The sequence below is a fragment of the Oncorhynchus tshawytscha genome, linkage group LG21, assembly GCF_018296145.1.
Source record: "Oncorhynchus tshawytscha isolate Ot180627B linkage group LG21, Otsh_v2.0, whole genome shotgun sequence".
Classification (NCBI taxonomy): Eukaryota; Metazoa; Chordata; class Actinopteri; order Salmoniformes; family Salmonidae; genus Oncorhynchus; species Oncorhynchus tshawytscha.
In genome coordinates, this window is record NC_056449.1 from 44,621,110 (window position 1) to 44,640,496 (window position 19,387).

General features: G+C 46.1%; 1 protein-coding gene and 1 long non-coding RNA gene across 2 annotated transcripts; one reads left to right on the top strand and one right to left on the bottom strand.

Annotated features, from left to right (window-relative positions):
- Window positions 1-429: 429 nt before the first annotated feature.
- LOC112237580 lies at window positions 430-16,794 on the bottom strand. Its single transcript, XM_042303559.1, has 11 exons — window positions 16,676-16,794; window positions 15,993-16,106; window positions 14,178-14,386; window positions 9,116-10,139; window positions 8,555-9,010; window positions 8,164-8,263; window positions 4,875-5,023; window positions 4,632-4,744; window positions 1,983-2,072; window positions 1,317-1,439; window positions 430-1,058 (listed from the first exon to the last, which is right to left on the bottom strand). Exons 1-11 carry the CDS (start codon window positions 16,734-16,736, stop codon window positions 801-803), a joined length of 2,697 nt encoding a protein of 898 aa, XP_042159493.1. The 5' UTR covers window positions 16,737-16,794; the 3' UTR covers window positions 430-800.
- Window positions 6,280-7,669, top strand: LOC121840398. The gene is made up of 3 exons (XR_006079612.1): window positions 6,280-6,447; window positions 7,344-7,424; window positions 7,523-7,669. It is a non-coding gene; the product is annotated as an uncharacterized LOC121840398 (long non-coding RNA).
- Window positions 16,795-19,387: the final 2,593 nt, after the last annotated feature.

Below are 19,387 nucleotides of genomic sequence, written 5' to 3' on the forward strand. Positions count from 1 at the left end.
CCTCTATCTGCATGTGTTCTATATTACATATTTACCAGTCCTGCCATCAACATAGGAATTGATATAATCATGGATGTCTATGTGACTAATAAGACAGCTACATAAGGGATTATTCCATTATTGTGTTGATGTGCAGACTGATATTCCATTATTGTGTTGATGTGCAGACTGATATTCCATTATTGTGTTGATGTGCAGACTGATATTCCATTATTGTGCAGACTGATATTCCATTATTGTGTTGATGTGCAGACTGATATAACATTATTGTGTTGATGTGCAGACTGATATTCCATTATTGTGTTGATGTGCAGACTGATATTCCATTATTGTGTTGATGTGCAGACTGATATAACAATCTGAATATGGGATCGTTATTTAGGCTAATGCCTTTATAGATCCGCAAATAAAAGATGTTTCTTACATGAATTTGTCGATGGCACAGGTTTCTTTAATACAACTCCATTACAGAGAACACAGTATGTATGTGACAACTATCTGTCTCCATAGCAACTGTAGAGTTACAACCCTAATACATAGTTAGAATGAACCCAATATTTACACAAGACACCGCTCTGTGGTGAGAGAAAGTTCTGTAATTACCAAACAGCAGAGAAAGAGATTTTGCCTTTAATATACATTTAAACATACATAAATACTGTTTGTCTTAAATATTCATTTCCTTGCTGTGTTGTGGTTATTCAGGGAACACCGCCTAATTTCCACCTAGAAAACATGAAAGCTAAAATAAGACATAAGTTTATGTTACACTTTCTACATGTTCTAAACTGAGACAGTAACTAAGAGTCTTCAGTAGTTGTCAGGACCCAGGGGCGGTAGCTTGGGGAGTCTGATGGATGTGGAGAGGTGTCTATGTAGGCAGGAGACTGGGTGGCTGGTGGAACTGGAGAGGATTCTGGGGACTGTGTATTGTGTTGTTCTGTGTGTCTCTGAGGGTCTGTCAGGTTAGGGCCAGGCTCTGTGAGGTCTGTTTCAAATCCAGGGTTTATCTGGCCATGGGAGTGCCTTTTCTGGATGTCTTCAAAGATCTGGAGCACCTGGCACACACACATAACAGAGGTGTTAGACACTTCATATAGACAAGCATGCACACACACACACACACACACACACACACACACACACACACACACACACACACACACACACACACACACACACACACACACACACACACACACACACACACACACACACACACACACACACACACACACACACACACACACACACAATGAGGCCCACTCTGAAGAGTCCCTAACTCTATCCCCAGCCCTAACCTTAACCCTGTTTACCTGGGATTTGGGGATGAGGCCCACTCTGAAGAATCCAATATGGCCGCTCTCTATCTTGGTGCAGTCGACCACAGTGGAGGCACTGTTTTCAGGGGACGGCCCATCACACAACACACCATCCACCTAGACAGAGAGAGAGAGATTGTTATCTGTGTCTCAGCTGGACCATCAGAACTAATCAAATCAAACTTATTTATAAAGCCCTTCGTACATCAGCTGATATCTCAAAGTGCTGTACAGAAACCCAGCCTAAAACCCCAAACAGCAAGCAATGCAGGTGTAGCACGGTTGCTAGGAAAAACTCCCTAGAAAGGCCAGAACCTAGGAAGAAACCGAGAGGAACCAGGCTCTGAGGGGTGGCCAGTCCTCTTCTGGCTGTACCGGGTGGAGAGGAACCAGGCTCTGAGGGGTGGCCAGTCCTCATAGCCTACAGTAATATTGATATATGTGTCTTTAAATAAATAAATAAATACATATTATTTTGAAAGAATAGCTGTCAAGTGACTTGCATAAAGGAAGGGACCAGGAAATGTGGTCACAATGCAGTGGACTGATAACATACCATGTGTAGATATATTTCAGAAAATGTGGGCATAATCAGAATGTAAACAGGATCAGGACAAAAAGATCTATGTTAGCGCCAGGTATAAACAAGGCTGTGGGCACCTTGTCTCCCAGCTTGGCGTACACCTGGTTGTGGTGTGTGGTGTCTGCTTCTCCTGTGGGGTTGGCTGACGTCACAGCGATGGGACCCACCTGCAGGGCAGAATAATGGGAAAGAATGGGAAGCATCTGTTAAGATATCCAATGACCACAAACCCTGGTCCCTGAGAGCTACAGAGGGTGAGCAGGCTTCTGTTCCAGCCCAGCACTAGGTCTATGATATGACAGTGCAGCTATTCCCTCCGCAAGGCTATCAAACAAGCTAAGCGCCAGTACAGAGACAAAGTAGAATCTCAATTCAACGGCTCAGACACAAGAGGCATGTGGCAGGGTCTACAGTCAATCACGGACTACAGGAAGAAACCCAGCCCAGTCACGGACCAGGATGTCTTGCTCCCAGGCAGACTAAATAACTTTTTTGCCCGCTTTGAGGACAATACAGTGCCACTGACACGGCCTGCAACGAAAATATGCGGTCTCTCCTTCACTGCAGCCGAAGTGAGTAAGACATTTAAACGTGTTAACCCTCGCAAGGCTGCAGGCCCAGACGGCATCCCCAGCCGCGCCCTCAGAGCATGCGCAGACCAGCTGGCCGGTGTGTTTACGGACATATTCAATCAATCCCTATACCAGTCTGCTGTTCCCACATGCTTCAAGAGGGCCACCATTGTTCCTGTTCCCAAGAAAGCTAAGGTAACTGAGCTAAACGACTACCGCCCCGTAGCACTCACATCCGTCATCATGAAGTGCTTTGAGAGACTAGTCAAGGACCATATCACCTCCACCCTACCTGACACCCTTGACCCACTCCAATTTGCTTACCGCCCAAATAGGTCCACAGACGATGCAATCTCAACCACACTGCACACTGCCCTAACCCATCTGGACAAGAGGAATACCTATGTGAGAATGCTGTTCATCGACTACAGCTCGGCATTCAACACCATAGTACCCTCCAAGCTCGTCATCAAGCTCGAGACCCTGGGTCTCGACCCCGCCCTGTGCAACTGGGTTCTGGACTTCCTGACGGGCCGCCCCCAGATGGTGAGGGTAGGCAACAACATCTCCTCCCCGCTGATCCTCAACACTGGGGCCCCACAAGGGTGCGTTCTGAGCCCTCTCCTGTACTCCCTGTTCACCCACGACTGCGTGGCCATGCACGCCTCCAACTCAATCATCAAGTTTGCGGACGACACAACAGTGGTAGGCTTGATTACCAACAACGACGAGACGGCCTACAGGGATGAGGTGAGGGCCCTCGGAGTGTGGTGTCAGGAAAATAACCTCACACTCAACATCAACAAAACTAAGGAGATGATTGTGGACTTCAGGAAACAGCAGAGGGAACACCCCCCCATCCACATCGATGGAACAGTAGTGGAGAGGGTAGCAAGTTTTAAGTTCCTCGGCATACACATCACAGACAAACTGAATTGGTCCACTCACACAGACAGCATCGTGAGGAAGGCGCAGCAGCGCCTCTTCAACCTCAGGAGGCTGAAGAAATTTGGCTTGTCACCAAAAGCACTCACAAACTTCTACAGATGCACAATCGAGAGCATCCTGGCGGGCTGTATCACCGCCTGGTATGGCAACTGCACCGCCCTCAACCGTAAGGCTCTCCAGAGGGTAGTGAGGTCTGCACAACGCATCACCGGGGGCAAACTACCTGCCCTCCAGGACACCTACACCACCCGATGCTACAGGAAGGCCATAAAGATCATCAAGGACATCAACCACCCGAGCCACTGCCTGTTCACCCCGCTGTCATCCAGAAGGCGAGGTCAGTACAGGTGCATCAAAGCTGGGACCGAGAGACTGAAAAACAGCTTCTATCTCAAGGCCATCAGACTGTTAAACAGCCACCACTAACATTGAGTGGCTACTGCCAACACACTGTCAATGACACTGACTCTACTCCAGCCACTTTAATAATGGGAATTGATGGAAAATGATGTAAATATATCACTAGCCACTTTAAACAATGCTACCTTATATAATGTTACTTACCCTACATTATTCATCTCATATGCATACGTAGATACTGTACTCTATATCATCGACTGCATCCTTATGTAATACATGTATCACTAGCCACTTTAACTATGCCACTTGGTTTACATACTCATCTCATATGTATATACTGTACTCGATATCATCTACTGTATCTTGCCTATGCTGCTCTGTACCATCACTCATTCATATATCCTTATGTACATATTCCTTATCCCCTTACACTGTGTATAAGACAGTAGTTTTTTTGGAATTGTTAGTTAGATTACTTGTTCGTTATTACTGCATTGTCGGAACTAGAAGCACAAGCATTTCGCTACACTCGCATTAACATCTGCTAACCATGTGTATGTGACAAATAAAATTTGATTTGATTTGATCTCACCCGGTTGATAAGATGAGTAGTTACAACATAGTCTGGGTTCCTGATAGCTGCTCTAAGGGTTAGAGGTCAGGAGTTAGAGGTCAGGGTTAGAGGTCAGGGGTTAGAGGTCAGAGGTTAGAGGTCAGGGGTTAGGGTTCAAACAAGGTTGATAAGATGAGTAGCTACCACATAGTCTGTGTTCCTGATAGCTGCTCTGAGGGTTAGAGGTCAGAGGTAAGCGGCAGGGGTTAAAGGTCAGGGGTTAGTGTTCGTACCAGGTTGATAAGATGAGTAGCTACTGCACAGTCTGGGTTCCTGATAGCGATGCTCTGAGGGGTTCCAATGTGTTTAGCTGATTCCCCGAGACCAAACACCTCCATCCACGGGCCTGGCGGAAGAACACAGGACATACTCATCACAGTAACTCAAATAAAACACACACACACACACACACACACACACACACACACACACACACACACACACACACACACAGTGTTAATAAGTCACCCACTAACCCCTGGGTATGACCATGCTGATAGATGAGGGCCATGCAGCGCTCATGAAGTCCCAGAGCAGAGGAGACAGCAGGGATCTGACCGGTTCTAACTGGTTTATAGAGGAGACCCACAGAGACATGGGCCGGTCCTGGGCCTGCTGCTTACACCTAGAGGGAGAGACAGGGAGAGACAGGAAGAGACAGGGAGAGACAGCAAGAGACAGGGAGAGACAGGGAGAGACAGAGAGAGAGGGATTGACAGGGAGAGACAGGGAAAGACAGGAAGAGACAGGGAGAGACAGAGAGAGAGGGAGAGACAGAGAGAGAGGGAGAGACAGGGAGAGACAGGAAGAGACAGGAAGAGACAGGGAGAGACAGGGAGAGACAGGAAGAGACAGGGAGAGACAGAGAGAGAGGGAGAGACAGAGAGAGAGGGAGAGACAGGGAGAGACGGAGAGAGAGGGAGAGACAGGGAGAGAGGGAGAGACAGGGAGAAACAGGAAGAGACAGGGAGAGACAGGGAGAGACAGGAAGAGACAGGGAGAGACAGGGGGAGAGAGAGGGAGAGACAGGGGAGAGGGAGAGATAGGGAGAGATAGGGAGAGACAGGGAAAGACAGGGAGAGACAGGGAGAGACAGAGAGAGAGGGAGAGACAGGGAGAGATAGGGAGAGACAGGGAGAGAGGGAGAGATAGGGAGAGACAGGGAGAGACAGGAAGAGACAGGGAGAGACAGGGAAAGACAGGAAGAGACAGGGAGAGACAGGGGGAGAGAGAGGGAGAGACAGGGAGAGATAGGGAGAGACAGGGAAAGACAGGGAGAGACAGAGAGAGAGGGAGAGATAGGGAGAGACAGTGAGAGACAGGGAGAGACAGGGAGAGACAACAGCTGTTGCTTCGTGAGGTAATGTATCTCTAGCTGAAAATACATCATCTAAATGATTGACAGTTGGTACTCAGCAGTCAGAAAAGCATGCCGTATTTACTTTGATGAACTACTGCAGTAGCAGCAGCTCTATAGACATGAGATGACTTGATAAAGATTATGAACAAAATAAAGTAATCAAATAAAACTAATGTAATATACACAACTGAAATATTTAATTAAAGTAAAGTAAAATTAATAAATAATAGGGGTTGGCTCAGTACTACTGTCTATAGGGGTTGGCTCAGTACTACTGTCTATAGGTGTTGGCTCAGCACTACTCTCTATAGGGGTTGGCTCAGTACTACTGTCTATAGGGGTTGGCTCAGTATTACCGTCTATAGGGGTTGGCTCAGTACTACTGTCTATAGGGGTTGGCTCAGTACTACTGTCTATAGGGGTTGGCTCAGCATTACTGTCTATAGGGGTTGGCTCAGCATTACTGTCTATAGGGGTTGGCTCAGTACTACTGTCTGTAGGGGTTGGCTCAGTACTACTGTCTATAGGGGTTGGCTCAGTACTACTGTCTATAGGGGTTGGCTCAGCATTACTGTCTATAGGGGTTGGCTCAGCATTACTGTCTATAGGGGTTGGCTCAGTACTACTGTCTGTAGGGGTTGGCTCAGTACTACTGTCTATAGGGGTTGGCTCAGCACTACTCTCTATAGGTGTTGGCTCTGCATTACTGTCTATAGGGGTTGGCTCAGTACTACTGTCTTTAGGGGTTGGCTCAGTACTACTCTCTATAGGTGTTGGCTCAGCATTACTGTCTATAGGGGTTGGCTCAGTACTACTGTCTATAGGGGTTGGCTCAGTATTACTGTCTATAGGGGTTGGCTCAGTACTACTCTATATCAGTATGACCGTCTATAGGGGTTGGCTCAGTACTACTGTCTATAGGGGTTGGCTCAGTATTACTGTCTATAGGGGTTGGCTCAGTACTACTGTCTATAGGGGTTGGCTCAGTATTACTGTCTATAGGGGTTGGCTCAACATTACTGTCTATAGGGGTTGGCTCAGTACTACTGTCTATAGGGGTTGGCTCAGTACTACTGTCTATAGGGGTTGGCTCAGTACTACTGTCTATAGGGGTTGGCTCAACATTACTGTCTATAGGGGTTGGCTCAGTACTACTGTCTATAGGGGTTGGCTCAGTACTACTGTCTATAGGGGTTGGCTCAGTATGACCGTCTATAGGGGTTGGCTCAGTACTACTGTCTATAGGGGTTGGCTCAGTATTACTGTCTATAGGGGTTGGCTCAACATTACTGTCTATAGGGGTTGGCTCAGTACTACTGTCTATAGGGGTTGGCTCAGTACTACTGTCTATAGGTGTTGGCTCAGCACTACTCTCTATAGGGGTTGGCTCAGTACTACTGTCTATAGGGGTTGGCTCAGTATTACCGTCTATAGGGGTTGGCTCAGTACTACTGTCTATAGGGGTTGGCTCAGTACTACTGTCTATAGGGGTTGGCTCAGCATTACTGTCTATAGGGGTTGGCTCAGTACTACTGTCTGTAGGGGTTGGCTCAGTACTACTGTCTATAGGGGTTACTGTCTATAGGTGTTGGCTCTGCATTACTGTCTATAGGGGTTGGCTCAGTACTACTGTCTTTAGGGGTTGGCTCAGTACTACTCTCTATAGGTGTTGGCTCAGCATTACTGTCTATAGGGGTTGGCTCAGTACTACTGTCTATAGGGGTTGGCTCAGTATTACCATCTATAGGGGTTGGCTGTCTATAGGGGTTGGCTCAGTATGACCGTCTATAGGGGTTGGCTCAGTACTACTGTCTATAGGGGTTGGCTCAGTATTACTGTCTATAGGGGTTGGCTCAGTACTACTGTCTATAGGGGTTGGCTCAGTATTACTGTCTATAGGGGTTGGCTCAACATTACTGTCTATAGGGGTTGGCTCAGTACTACTGTCTATAGGGGTTGGCTCAGTACTACTGTCTTTAGGGGTTGGCTCAGTACTACTGTCTATAGGGGTTGGCTCAGTACTACTGTCTATAGGGGTTGGCTCAACATTACTGTCTATAGGGGTTGGCTCAGTACTACTGTCTATAGGGGTTGGCTCAACATTACTGTCTATAGGGGTTGGCTCAACATTACTGTCTATAGGGGTTGGCTCAGTACTACTGTCTATAGGGGTTGGCTCAGTATTACCGTCTATAGGGGTTGGCTCAGTACTACTGTCTATAGGGGTTGGCTCAGTACTACTGTCTATAGGGGTTGGCTCAGTACTACTGTCTATAGGGGTGACAAAGGGTTTGGAGAGGCAGTTAAAACATTTCTGGGACCAGCCTACCACTATGCAGTATTGTGAGTACAAAGTTTATTCATCCACTGAGATGCATATGGGCCTAGTAAGCAGTGTAACTCACCTGTATGCCTTCTCCACAGCCTCAGGTCTGTTACAGGCTGCCACCAGTACATAGACTGTGTCAGTGGGCATCCCACATATACCCCCACTCTTCATGATCTCTGGAGACAGACAGACACAGACTTAGGCTTCTTGTTACAGTATCAGGCTTCGTGTTACAGTATCAGGGTTCATGTGAGACAGAGAGACAGAGAGACAGAGAGAGAGAGAGAGAGAGAGAGAGAGAGAGAGAGAGAGAGAGAGAGAGAGAGAGAGAGAGAGAGAGAGAGAGACAGAGAGAGAGAGAGACAGAGAGAGAGAGAGAAACAATAGGACCCTGAGGTCTAAAGCAGTCCACTAAGGGAATAGGGTGCAATTTGGGACAGACGCCAGGTTAGTTGCCTCCCTCTTACCTGCTATCTGGTGAACAGCGGTGGCCTTGCGTGCCGGGACATGTGGACAGGTGTCCCGCCCTCCTCCTCCTTCCCCGCTCAGCCTAACCAGGGCCCTTCCCAGGGGCAACTGGGGGGTCAGGAAGGTCATGTTGAACAGACCAGACAGGAAGCAGTAGAAAGACACCAGGCCGAACACGATAGACACGCCGATATCGTACCCATAAGGCAGTGCTCCGACGGCATCCAGCAGAAAGGAGATGATAATGAGGTGAAAGGTCGCGGCGTAGAGGAACCAGGCTATGTTCAGGAACAGAGCTCCCACCGTCACCAGACTGTTGAACAACAGGAAGCTGATGATGCCGACCGCTACGTTGAAACCTCGGGTGTCACCGTAGAGACCTCCGTACCGCGTCAGGCCCCAGACAGACCACATGACACCGTACAGGATGAATGCCGTGCTCTCCAGTGTCTTACCTACGGTACCGGAAATGAACACGATGAAAACGTGTTGGATATACAATAATCACACGAACAGAACAAATATTGAATTGTAACATGTTAATAATGCACGGGTCTTACCTCGGGAGAAGGCTACAGAGCCGACCAGCAACTGTAGGATGCCCCCAGCCACCACAGTCCAAGGCAGCACCAGCACAGCCAGCGGGTCCCGCTCCTCCACGGACGACGTGATGGAGAAGGCAGCGAGCACGGAGCAGGCGTGGCCCAACACCTCGGCGTCAGCATACCTGGAGTAGCCCAGGTAAGGGTCGTGGAGCTGTCTGTCACGGGGGCGGAGCGTCAGGTTGCTGACACGCATCACCAAGGCTTTGAACATGCCCTCCCCCGTAGGGATCCTATTGGCTAACATGTTGTAGGAGGTGACCAGTAGCATCAGAGCTGACACGACAAAGATTGCCGCCTGTACACCCTGCGCCCCGGCCTGGAAGGACAGGGATGGCTGGGCGGCGAGGGCGATGGTATACGCTACGAAGAACAGCTGATACAGACCCTCAGCTAGACTCTTCTGACAACTGAACAGAGCCAGGATGAAGAACAGAACAGAGAAGACAACGGGGAAGGGAACTGGGGAGGAGGGGAGGATGGAGAAGGAGGGAGCTGTGAGGAGAGCGCTGTAGCCCTCAGTGAAGTGTAGGATGGAGGTGAAGCCATAGAAGGTGGCTGTCAGAGAGTCCATGGCCCTGTAGGAGAGGACACACACCCCCAGCTGGAATACAGCAGCTGTCCATAGCCAGGGGACGTGACCCGCAGAGAGCTGAGGAACCACGGCCAGTAGGGGGCAGGCTAACACACTGGCAGACAGGAGGTTCATCACCAGGCCTACAGGTACCACGTCGTTACAGTCCTCTGGACCTCTGGACCCCTGACCCCCAGCCCTCCTCTTCTTCAGCCGTGTCCCAGGAGCCTCCACTCTACCTCGGGTGATAAAGGAGAGCAGGCGGCCACAGCCAAAGTACGCCCCCACCAGAGTCACCAGCAGGTAGCAGGCGGCGGTGGCAGACTGGCCAAAGCCCGGGGAGGACAGACCGGCGATTTGGTGCCCACAAGCCAGACTGATAGAGAGGGTGATGATAAAGAAGACCACCTACAATAAAACAATACAATACAACAATAAGGTACAATACAACAATACAATACAACAATACAAAATAACAATACAATACAACAATACAAAATAACAATACAATACAACAATAAGGTACAATACAACAATACAATATAACAATACAATACAACAAAATACAATACAACAATACAATACAACAATACGGTACAATACAACAATAAAATACCATACAACAATACAAATGATATGGTCTATATGTGTATTTGTATTTATTAATCCAAAATAAGGCAATACAATATAACTTCCTGGAGTTTATTAAAATAACAATACAATATAACAATAAGGTAGGCAATACTCTTCCAACAATCAAGGCAGCAGCTACTCTTCCAATAGTTCCTGCCAAGGCAATACTGGGGTTTATTATGGATCCCCAAACAGCTAGTCTTCCGGGTTTATTATGGATCCCCATTATAACAGCAGCAACTCTTCCTGGGGTTTAATGGATAACAAGGCAGCAGCTACAATATCCCCAAGTTCTGCCAAGGCAGCAGCAATCTTCCTGGGGTTTATTAACAATCCTGCCAACAGCAACTCTTATAACAATAGTTCTGCCAAGGCAGCAGCTACTCTTCCTGGGGTTTATTATGGATCCCCAATACAATACTCTTCCTGGGGTTTAACAATGCCAACAATATGGATCCCCAATACAAAGCAGCTACTCTTCCAATGGATCCCCAATAGCAGCTAGTCTTCCTGGGGTTTATTAACAATACTCTTCCTGGGGTTTATTATGGATCCCCATTAGTTCTAACAATACTGGGGTTTATTATGGATCCCCATTAGTTCCTGCCAAGGCAGCAGCTACTCTTCCTGGGGTTTATTAATCCCCAATACAGCAGCTACTCTTCCTGGGGTTTATAATCCCCAATACACTCTTCCTGGGGTTTATAACAAGTTCTGCCAAGGCAGCAACTCTACATGGGGTTTATTAACAATGCCAAGGCAGCAACTCTACCTGGGGTTTATTATGGATCCCCAAGTTCTGCCAAGGCAGCAGCTACTCTTCCTGGGGTTTATTATGGATCCCCATTAGTTCTGCCAAGGCAGCAGCTACTCTTCCTGGGGTTTATTATGGATCCCCATTAGTTCCTGTCAAGGCAGCAGCTAGTCTTCCTGGGGTTTATTATGGATCCCCATTAGTTCCTGCCAAGGCAGCAGCTACTCTTCCTGGGGTTTATTATGGATCCCCATTAGTTCTGGAAGGCAGCAGCTACTCTACCTGGGGTTTATTATGGATCCCCATTAGTTCCTGCCAAGGCAGCAGCTACTCTTCCTGGGGTTTATTATGGATCCCCATTTGTTCCTGCCAAGGAAGCAGCAACTCTTCCTGGGGTTTATTATGGACATTAGTTCTGCCAAGGCAGCAGCTACTCTTCCTGGGGTTTATTATGGATCCCCATTAGTTCTGCCAACAACTCTTCCTGGGGTTTATTATGGATCCCCATTATCAAGGCAGCAGCTATTATGGATCCCCATTAGTTCCTGCCAAGGCAGCAGCTACTCTTCCTGGGGTTTATTATGGATCCCCATTAGTTCAGGAAGGCAGCAGCTACTCTACCTGGGGTTTATTATGGATCCCCATTAGTTCCTGCCAAGGAAGCAGCTACTCTTCCTGGGGTTTATTATGGATCCCCATTAGTTCTGCCAAGGCAGCAGCTACTCTTCCTGGGGTTTATTATGGATCCCCATTAGTTCTGCCAAGGCAGCAGCTACTCTACATGGGGTTTATTATGGATCCCCATTAGTTCTGCCAAGGCAGCAGCTACTCTACCTGGGGTTTATTATGGATCCCCATTAGTTCTGCCAAGGCAGCAGCTACTCTTCCTGGGGTTTATTATGGATCCCCATTAGTTCTGCCAAGGCAGCAGCTACTCTACCTGGGGTTTATTATGGATCCCCATTAGTTCTGCCAAGGCAGCAGCTACTCTACCTGGGGTTTATTATGGATCCCCATTAGTTCTGCCAAGGCAGCAGCTACTCTTCCTGGATCCCCATTAGTTCTGCCAAGGCAGCAGCTACTCTTCCTGGGGTTTATTATGGATCCCCATTAGTTCTGCCAAGGCAGCAGCTACTCTTCCTGGGGTTTATTATGGATCCCCATTAGTTCCTGTCAAGGCAGCAGCTAGTCTTCCTGGGGTTTATTATGGATCCCCATTAGTTCCTGCCAAGGCAGCAGCTACTCTTCCTGGGGTTTATTATGGATCCCCATTAGTTCTGCCAAGGCAGCAGCTACTCTTCCTGGGGTTTATTATGGATCCCCATTAGTTCCTGCCAAGGCAGCAGCTACTCTTCCTGGGGTTTATTATGGATCCCCATTAGTTCCTGCCAAGGAAGCAGCTACTCTTCCTGGGGTTTATTATGGATCCCCATTAGTTCTGCCAAGGCAGCAGCTACTCTTCCTGGGGTTTATTATGGATCCCCATTAGTTCTGCCAAGGCAGCAGCTACTCTACCTGGGGTTTATTATGGATCCCCATTAGTTCTGCCAAGGCAGCAGCTACTCTTCCTGGGGTTTATTATGGATCCCCATTAGTTCTGCCAAGGCAGCAGCTACTCTTCCTGGGGTTTATTATGGATCCCCATTAGTTCCTGTCAAGGCAGCAGCTAGTCTTCCTGGGGTTTATTATGGATCCCCATTAGTTCCTGCCAAGGCAGCAGCTACTCTTCCTGGGGTTTATTATGGATCCCCATTAGTTCTGGAAGGCAGCAGCTACTCTACCTGGGGTTTATTATGGATCCCCATTAGTTCCTGCCAAGGCAGCAGCTACTCTTCCTGGGGTTTATTATGGATCCCCATTTGTTCCTGCCAAGGCAGCAGCTACTCTTCCTGGGGTTTATTATGGATCCCCATTAGTTCTGCCAAGGCAGCAGCTACTCTTCCTGGGGTTTATTATGGATCCCCATTAGTTCTGCCAAGGCAGCAGCTACTCTTCCTGGGGTTTATTATGGATCCCCATTAGTTCCTGTCAAGGCAGCAGCTAGTCTTCCTGGGGTTTATTATGGATCCCCATTAGTTCCTGCCAAGGCAGCAGCTACTCTTCCTGGGGTTTATTATGGATCCCCATTAGTTCAGGAAGGCAGCAGCTACTCTACCTGGGGTTTATTATGGATCCCCATTAGTTCCTGCCAAGGAAGCAGCTACTCTTCCTGGGGTTTATTATGGATCCCCATTAGTTCTGCCAAGGCAGCAGCTACTCTTCCTGGGGTTTATTATGGATCCCCATTAGTTCTGCCAAGGCAGCAGCTACTCTACATGGGGTTTATTATGGATCCCCATTAGTTCTGCCAAGGCAGCAGCTACTCTACCTGGGGTTTATTATGGATCCCCATTAGTTCTGCCAAGGCAGCAGCTACTCTTCCTGGGGTTTATTATGGATCCCCATTAGTTCTGCCAAGGCAGCAGCTACTCTACCTGGGGTTTATTATGGATCCCCATTAGTTCTGCCAAGGCAGCAGCTACTCTACCTGGGGTTTATTATGGATCCCCATTAGTTCTGCCAAGGCAGCAGCTACTCTTCCTGGGGTTTATTATGGATCCCCATTAGTTCTGCCAAGGCAGCAGCTACTCTTCCTGGGGTTTATTATGGATCCCCATTAGTTCTGCCAAGGCAACAGCTACTCTTCCTGGGGTTTATTATGGATCCCCATTAGTTCTGCCAAGGCAGCAGCTACTCTTCCTGGGGTTTATTATGGATCCCCATTAGTTCTGCCAAGGCAGCAGCTACTCTACCTGGGGTCCAGCAAAAATTAAGGCCGTTATACAATTTTAAAAACATTATTACAGTGAATAACAGACATTTTACTTTGCTTAGGGTTGCCAAATTCCAGTAACTTTCCCAAATATGTCCCAGTTTACAGAAATCCTGATTGGAAGATTCCTGGAATTGCGAGGGCATAAGCAGAAAGTCCAGGAATCCTTTAACCAGGATTTCTGGAAACCCACAGAGTTTTTGGAAAGTTACGAGAATTGTTGAAACCTACTTCACACATTACACACCTCTCTCTGGAAGAGCGAGACTATAGCCAGGATGAGGAGGGCCAGGGTGAAGGCTGCAAGACCAGGGACCAGAGAGGTCCTCAGCTCTGTGGCCCCCAACACCCGCTCCCCAACCAGCAGGTAGACCAGGCCGGATCCACCCCAAAGGGCCGACACTGTCAGACACACACTGGAGAACAAACGGGACTGGGACAAGCTGCGTCGCACACCTGGTGGGAGGGAGGGAGGGGGGGGGGGATGTCTAGGAGTAGGTAGGGGAGGGGGATAAACAGTAGGTTGTTTATGTCTAGCTGAAACAGTAGGTAGGGCACCAGAGTAGGGTTATTATGGGTAATAAACAGTAGGTAGGGCACCAGAGTACGGTTATTATGGGTAATAAACAGTAGGTAGTCTACCAGAGTAGGGTTATTATGAGTAATAAACAGTAGGTAGGGCACCAGAGTAGGGTTATTATGGGTAATAAACAGTAGGTAGGGCACCATAGTAGGGTTATTATGGGTAATAAACAGTAGGTAGTCTACCAGAGTAGGGTTATTATGGGTAATAAACAGTAGGTAGTCTACCAGAGTAGGGTTATTATGGGTAATAAACAGTAGGTAGTCTACCAGAGTAGGGTTATTATGAGTAATAAACAGTAGGTAGTCTACCAGAGTAGGGTTATTATGAGTAATAAACAGTAGGTAGTCTACCAGAGTAGGGTTATTATGGGTAATAAACAGTAGGTAGTCTACCAGAGTAGGGTTATTATCAGTAATAAACAGTAGGTAGGGCACCAGAGTAGGGTTATTATGGGTAACAAACAGTAGGTAGGGCACCATAGTAGGGTTATTATGGGTAATAAACAGTATGTAGTCTACCAGAGTAGGGTTATTATGGGTAATAAACAGTAGGTAGTCTACCAGAGTAGGGTTATTATGGGTAATAAACAGTAGGTAGTCTACCAGAGTAGGGTTATTATGGGTAATAAACAGTAGGTAGTCTACCAGAGTAGGGTTATTATGAGTAATAAACAGTAGGTAGTCTACCAGAGTAGGGTTATTATGAGTAATAAACAGTAGGTAGTCTACCAGAGTAGGGTTATTATGGGTAATAAACAGTAGGTAGTCTACAAGAGTAGGGTTATTATCAGTAATAAACAGTAGGTAGGGCACCAGAGTAGGGTTATTATGGGTAATAAACAGTAGGTAGGGCACCATAGTAGGGTTATTATGGGTAATAAACAGTAGGTAGTCTACCAGAGTAGGGTTATTATCAGTAATAAACAGTAAGTAGGGCACCAGAGTAGGGTTATTATGGGTAATAAACAGTAGGTAGGGCACCATAGTAGGGTTATTATGGGTAATAAACAGTATGTAGTCTACCAGAGTAGGGTTATTATGGTTAATAAACAGTATGTAGTCTACCAGAGTAGGGTTATTATGGGTAATAAACAGTAGGTAGTCTACCAGAGTAGGGTTATTATTATTTATTTATTTTTTAAATTTTGTACCTTTATTTAACTAGGCAAGTCAGTTAAGAACAAATTCTTATTTTCAATGACGGCCTAGGAACAGTGGGTTAACTGCCTGTTCAGGGGCAGAACGACAGCTCGGGGGTTTGAACTTGCAACCTTCCGGTTACTAGTCCAACGCTCTAACCACTAGGCTACCCTGCCGCCCCATTATGAGTAATAAACAGTGGGTAGGGCACCAGAGTAGGGTTATTATGGGTAATAAACAGTAGATAGGGCACCAGAGTAGGGTTATTATGGGTAATAAACAGTAGATAGGGCACCAGAGTAGGGTTATTATGGGTAATAAACAGTAGATAGGGTACCAGAGTAGGCCAAGAGGGCAGCGATGATAAGCAGTAGAACCCCCAGTGCAGTATGGGGGATGAGGGATTTTTCAGGAGAGCTGCCATAGTTATTCACCAGCAGCAGTAGAGAACCTGCAGGGTTCAACAACAGGTCAGAAGACATCAGGCTTCAGACCACACAAACTCACACAAAAAAAAACATTGTTTGACAAGAAGCCATGAACACAGAGCCATATTCGCCCTCTATTGGCCAAGTTTCTGTACTGCAATTTGCCGATGCTCCTGACCACTCTCCCTCACATCTCTTATGAAGTCTATTTTGAGAATCAGCCTGCATTCATGTACAACACAATACATATAATATAAACCTTCTGCCACATTTTTTTGTGGTCACAATATTTTATATGAGACCTATAAGGATCATCGAAATAAAGCGAAAATAAGATAACGACATTAAATAAGCCCCACTCTTTTTTTGGAACAAATATATTCGAGTGGGACCTAACTGTTGTTATCTTATTTACTCTGTATTTTCATTGTCGGGGACCATGCCAAGTATTGTTTTTATGATCAACTTCTCATTGCTTTATCAACTCAATAATATATTTATTTTACAATATATTTAAATCGTAAGACACGGCTAATTATTTTAAAGGTTTTAGGCGATATAAAAAGTAGAACCGATCTAAAAGTTCACTCACCGCCGGAGATACCGAGGATGCCCACGGAGAAATGAAGCGATTCTGCCTCGAGCTCAGCCATCACCGGAGTGTCTAATGCATGCGCCACGGGGCGCTCTGGGGTTATAAATGCTGTCCGGTGATCTTACGTCATTCTTTCTACTTGTTACAGGATATGGCGCGGTGATTCACCCAAGTGACGCTTCTGATTCCTCTCACCAAGTCACCCAACTTCTTCCTAGAGCCTTAAAATAAGGCCATTAATTAACATGGACTGACAATGGAGAGGTCATTTTCTAAGGGGTCAAATATGGAAGGCCAAAAGGTTCAAATCGTCTTTCCTGGTACACGTCTTAACACTTGTAATTATCATTTTTTTGAACATGTGAAATTTGAGCCTGTCCAGTGTGTTTACAGGTGATTAGCACGCTTGTTATGGTCATTTTTACACACGTTCATTACACCTGTTCAGTGTTCATTACACCTGTTCAGTGTTCATTACACCAGTTTAGTGTTCATTACACCTGTTCAGTGTTCATTACACCTGTTCAGTGTTCATTACACCTGTTCAGTGTTCATTACACCTGTTCAGTGTTCATTACACCTGTTCAGTGTTCATTACACCTGTTTAGTGTTCATTACAGCTGTTCAGTGTTCATTACACCTGTTCAGTGTTCATTACACCTATCCAGTGTTCATTACACCTGTTCAGTGTTCATTACACCTGTTCAGTGTTCATTACACCTATCCAGTGTTCATTACAGCTGTTCAGTGTTCATTACAGCTGTTCAGTGTTCATTACACCTGTTCAGTGTTCATTACACCTATCCAGTGTTCATTACAGCTGTTCAGTGTTCATTACACCTGTTCAGTGTTCATTACACCTGTTCAGTGTTCATTACACCTATCCAGTGTTCATTACAGCTGTTCAGTGTTCATTACACCTGTTCAGTGTTCATTACAGCTGTTCAGTGTCATTACAGCTGTTCAGTGTTCATTACACCTGTTCATTACACCTATCCAGTGTTCATTACAGCTGTTCAGTGTTCATTACACCTGTTCAGTGTTCATTACAGCTGTTCAGTGTTCATTACAGCTGTTCAGTGTTCATTACACCTGTTCATTACACCTGTTCATTACACCTGTTCAGTGTTCATTACACCTGTTCAGTGTTCATTACACCTGTTCAGTGTTCATTACACCTATCCAGTGTTCATTACAGCTGTTCAGTGTTCATTACACCTGTTCAGTGTTCATTACACCTGTTCATTACACCTGTCCAGTGTTCATTACAGCTGTTCAGTGTTCATTACACCTGTCCAATGTTCATTACAGCTGTTCAGTGTTCATTACAGCTGTTCAGTGTTCATTACACCTGTTCAGTGTTCATTACACCTGTTCAGTGTTCATTACAGCTGTTCAGTGTTCATTACACATGTTCAGTGTTCATTACACCTGTTCAGTGTTCATTACACCTGTCCAGTGTTCATTACAGCTGTTCAGTGTTCATTACAGCTGTTCAGTGTTCATTACACCTGTTCAGTGTTCATTACACCTGTTCAGTGTTCATTACACCTGTTCAGTGTTCATTACAGCTGTTCAGTGTTCATTACACCTGTTCAGTGTTCATTACACCTGTTCAGTGTTCATTACAGCTGTTCAGTGTTCATTACACCTGTTCAGTGTTCATTACACCTGTTCAGTGTTCATTACACCTATCCAGTGTTCATTACAGCTGTTCAGTGTTCATTACACCTGTTCAGTGTTTTTTTACAGCTGTTCAGTGTTCATTACACCTGTTCAGTGTTCATTACAGCTGTTCAGTGTTCATTACACCTGTTCAGTGTTCATTACACCTGTTCAGTGTTCATTACAACTGTTCAGTGTTCAGTACACCTGTTCAGTGTTCATTACACCTGTTCAGTGTTCATTACAGCTGTTCAGTGTTCATTACAGCTGTTCAGTGTTCATTACACCTGTTCAGTGTTCATTACAGCTGTTCAGTGTTCATTACACCTGTCCAGTGTTCATTACACCTGTCCAGTGTTCATTACAGCTGTTCAGTGTTCATTACACCTGTTCAGTGTTTTTACAGCTGTTCAGTGTTCATTACACCTGTTCAGTGTTCATTACAGCTGTTCAGTGTTCAGTACACCTGTTCAGTGTTCATTACACCTGTTCAGTGTTCATTACAGCTGTTCAGTGTTCATTACAGCTGTTCAGTGTTCATTACAGCTGTTCAGTGTTCATTACACCTGTTCAGTGTTCATTACAGCTGTTCAGTGTTCATTACACCTGTCCAGTGTTCATTACACCTGTCCAGTGTTCATTACACCTGTTCAGTGTTCATTACAGCTGTTCAGTGTTCATTACACCTGTCCAGTGTTCATTACACCTGTCCAGTGTTCATTACAGCTGTTCAGTGTTCATTACACCTGTTCAGTGATTATTATGAGGTTTTAAGTAACAAGAACATTTCCCAGGACATAAACATATCTGATTTTGGCAGAAAGCTTAACTTCTTGTTAATCTAACTGCACTCTCCAATTTACAGTAGCTATTACAGTGAAATAATACCATGCTATTGTTTGAGGAGAGTGCACAGTTTTGAACTTGAAAATGTATTAATAAACCAATTAGGCACATTTGGGCAGTCTTGATACAACATTTTGAACAGAAATGGTTCATTGAATCAGTCTCAACCTTTGCACATACACTGCTGCCATCTAGTGG

What these genes read in the sequence shown, in the direction of transcription:
- LOC112237580 (XM_042303559.1), bottom strand. Translation starts at nt 16,736, where the DNA reads ATGGCTGAGCTCGAGGCAGAATCGCTTCATTTCTCCGTGGGCATCCTC. An exon ending in TGCCCTCTTGGCCTACTCTG is followed by an intron (nt 14,387 to 15,992) that starts GTACCCTATCTA and finishes CCCTCCCACCAG; the next exon opens with GTGTGCGACGCAGCTTGTCC. An exon ending in GCTGTGGAGAAGGCATACAG is followed by an intron (nt 5,024 to 8,163) that starts GTGAGTTACACT and finishes CTCTCCCTCTAG; the next exon opens with GTGTAAGCAGCAGGCCCAGG.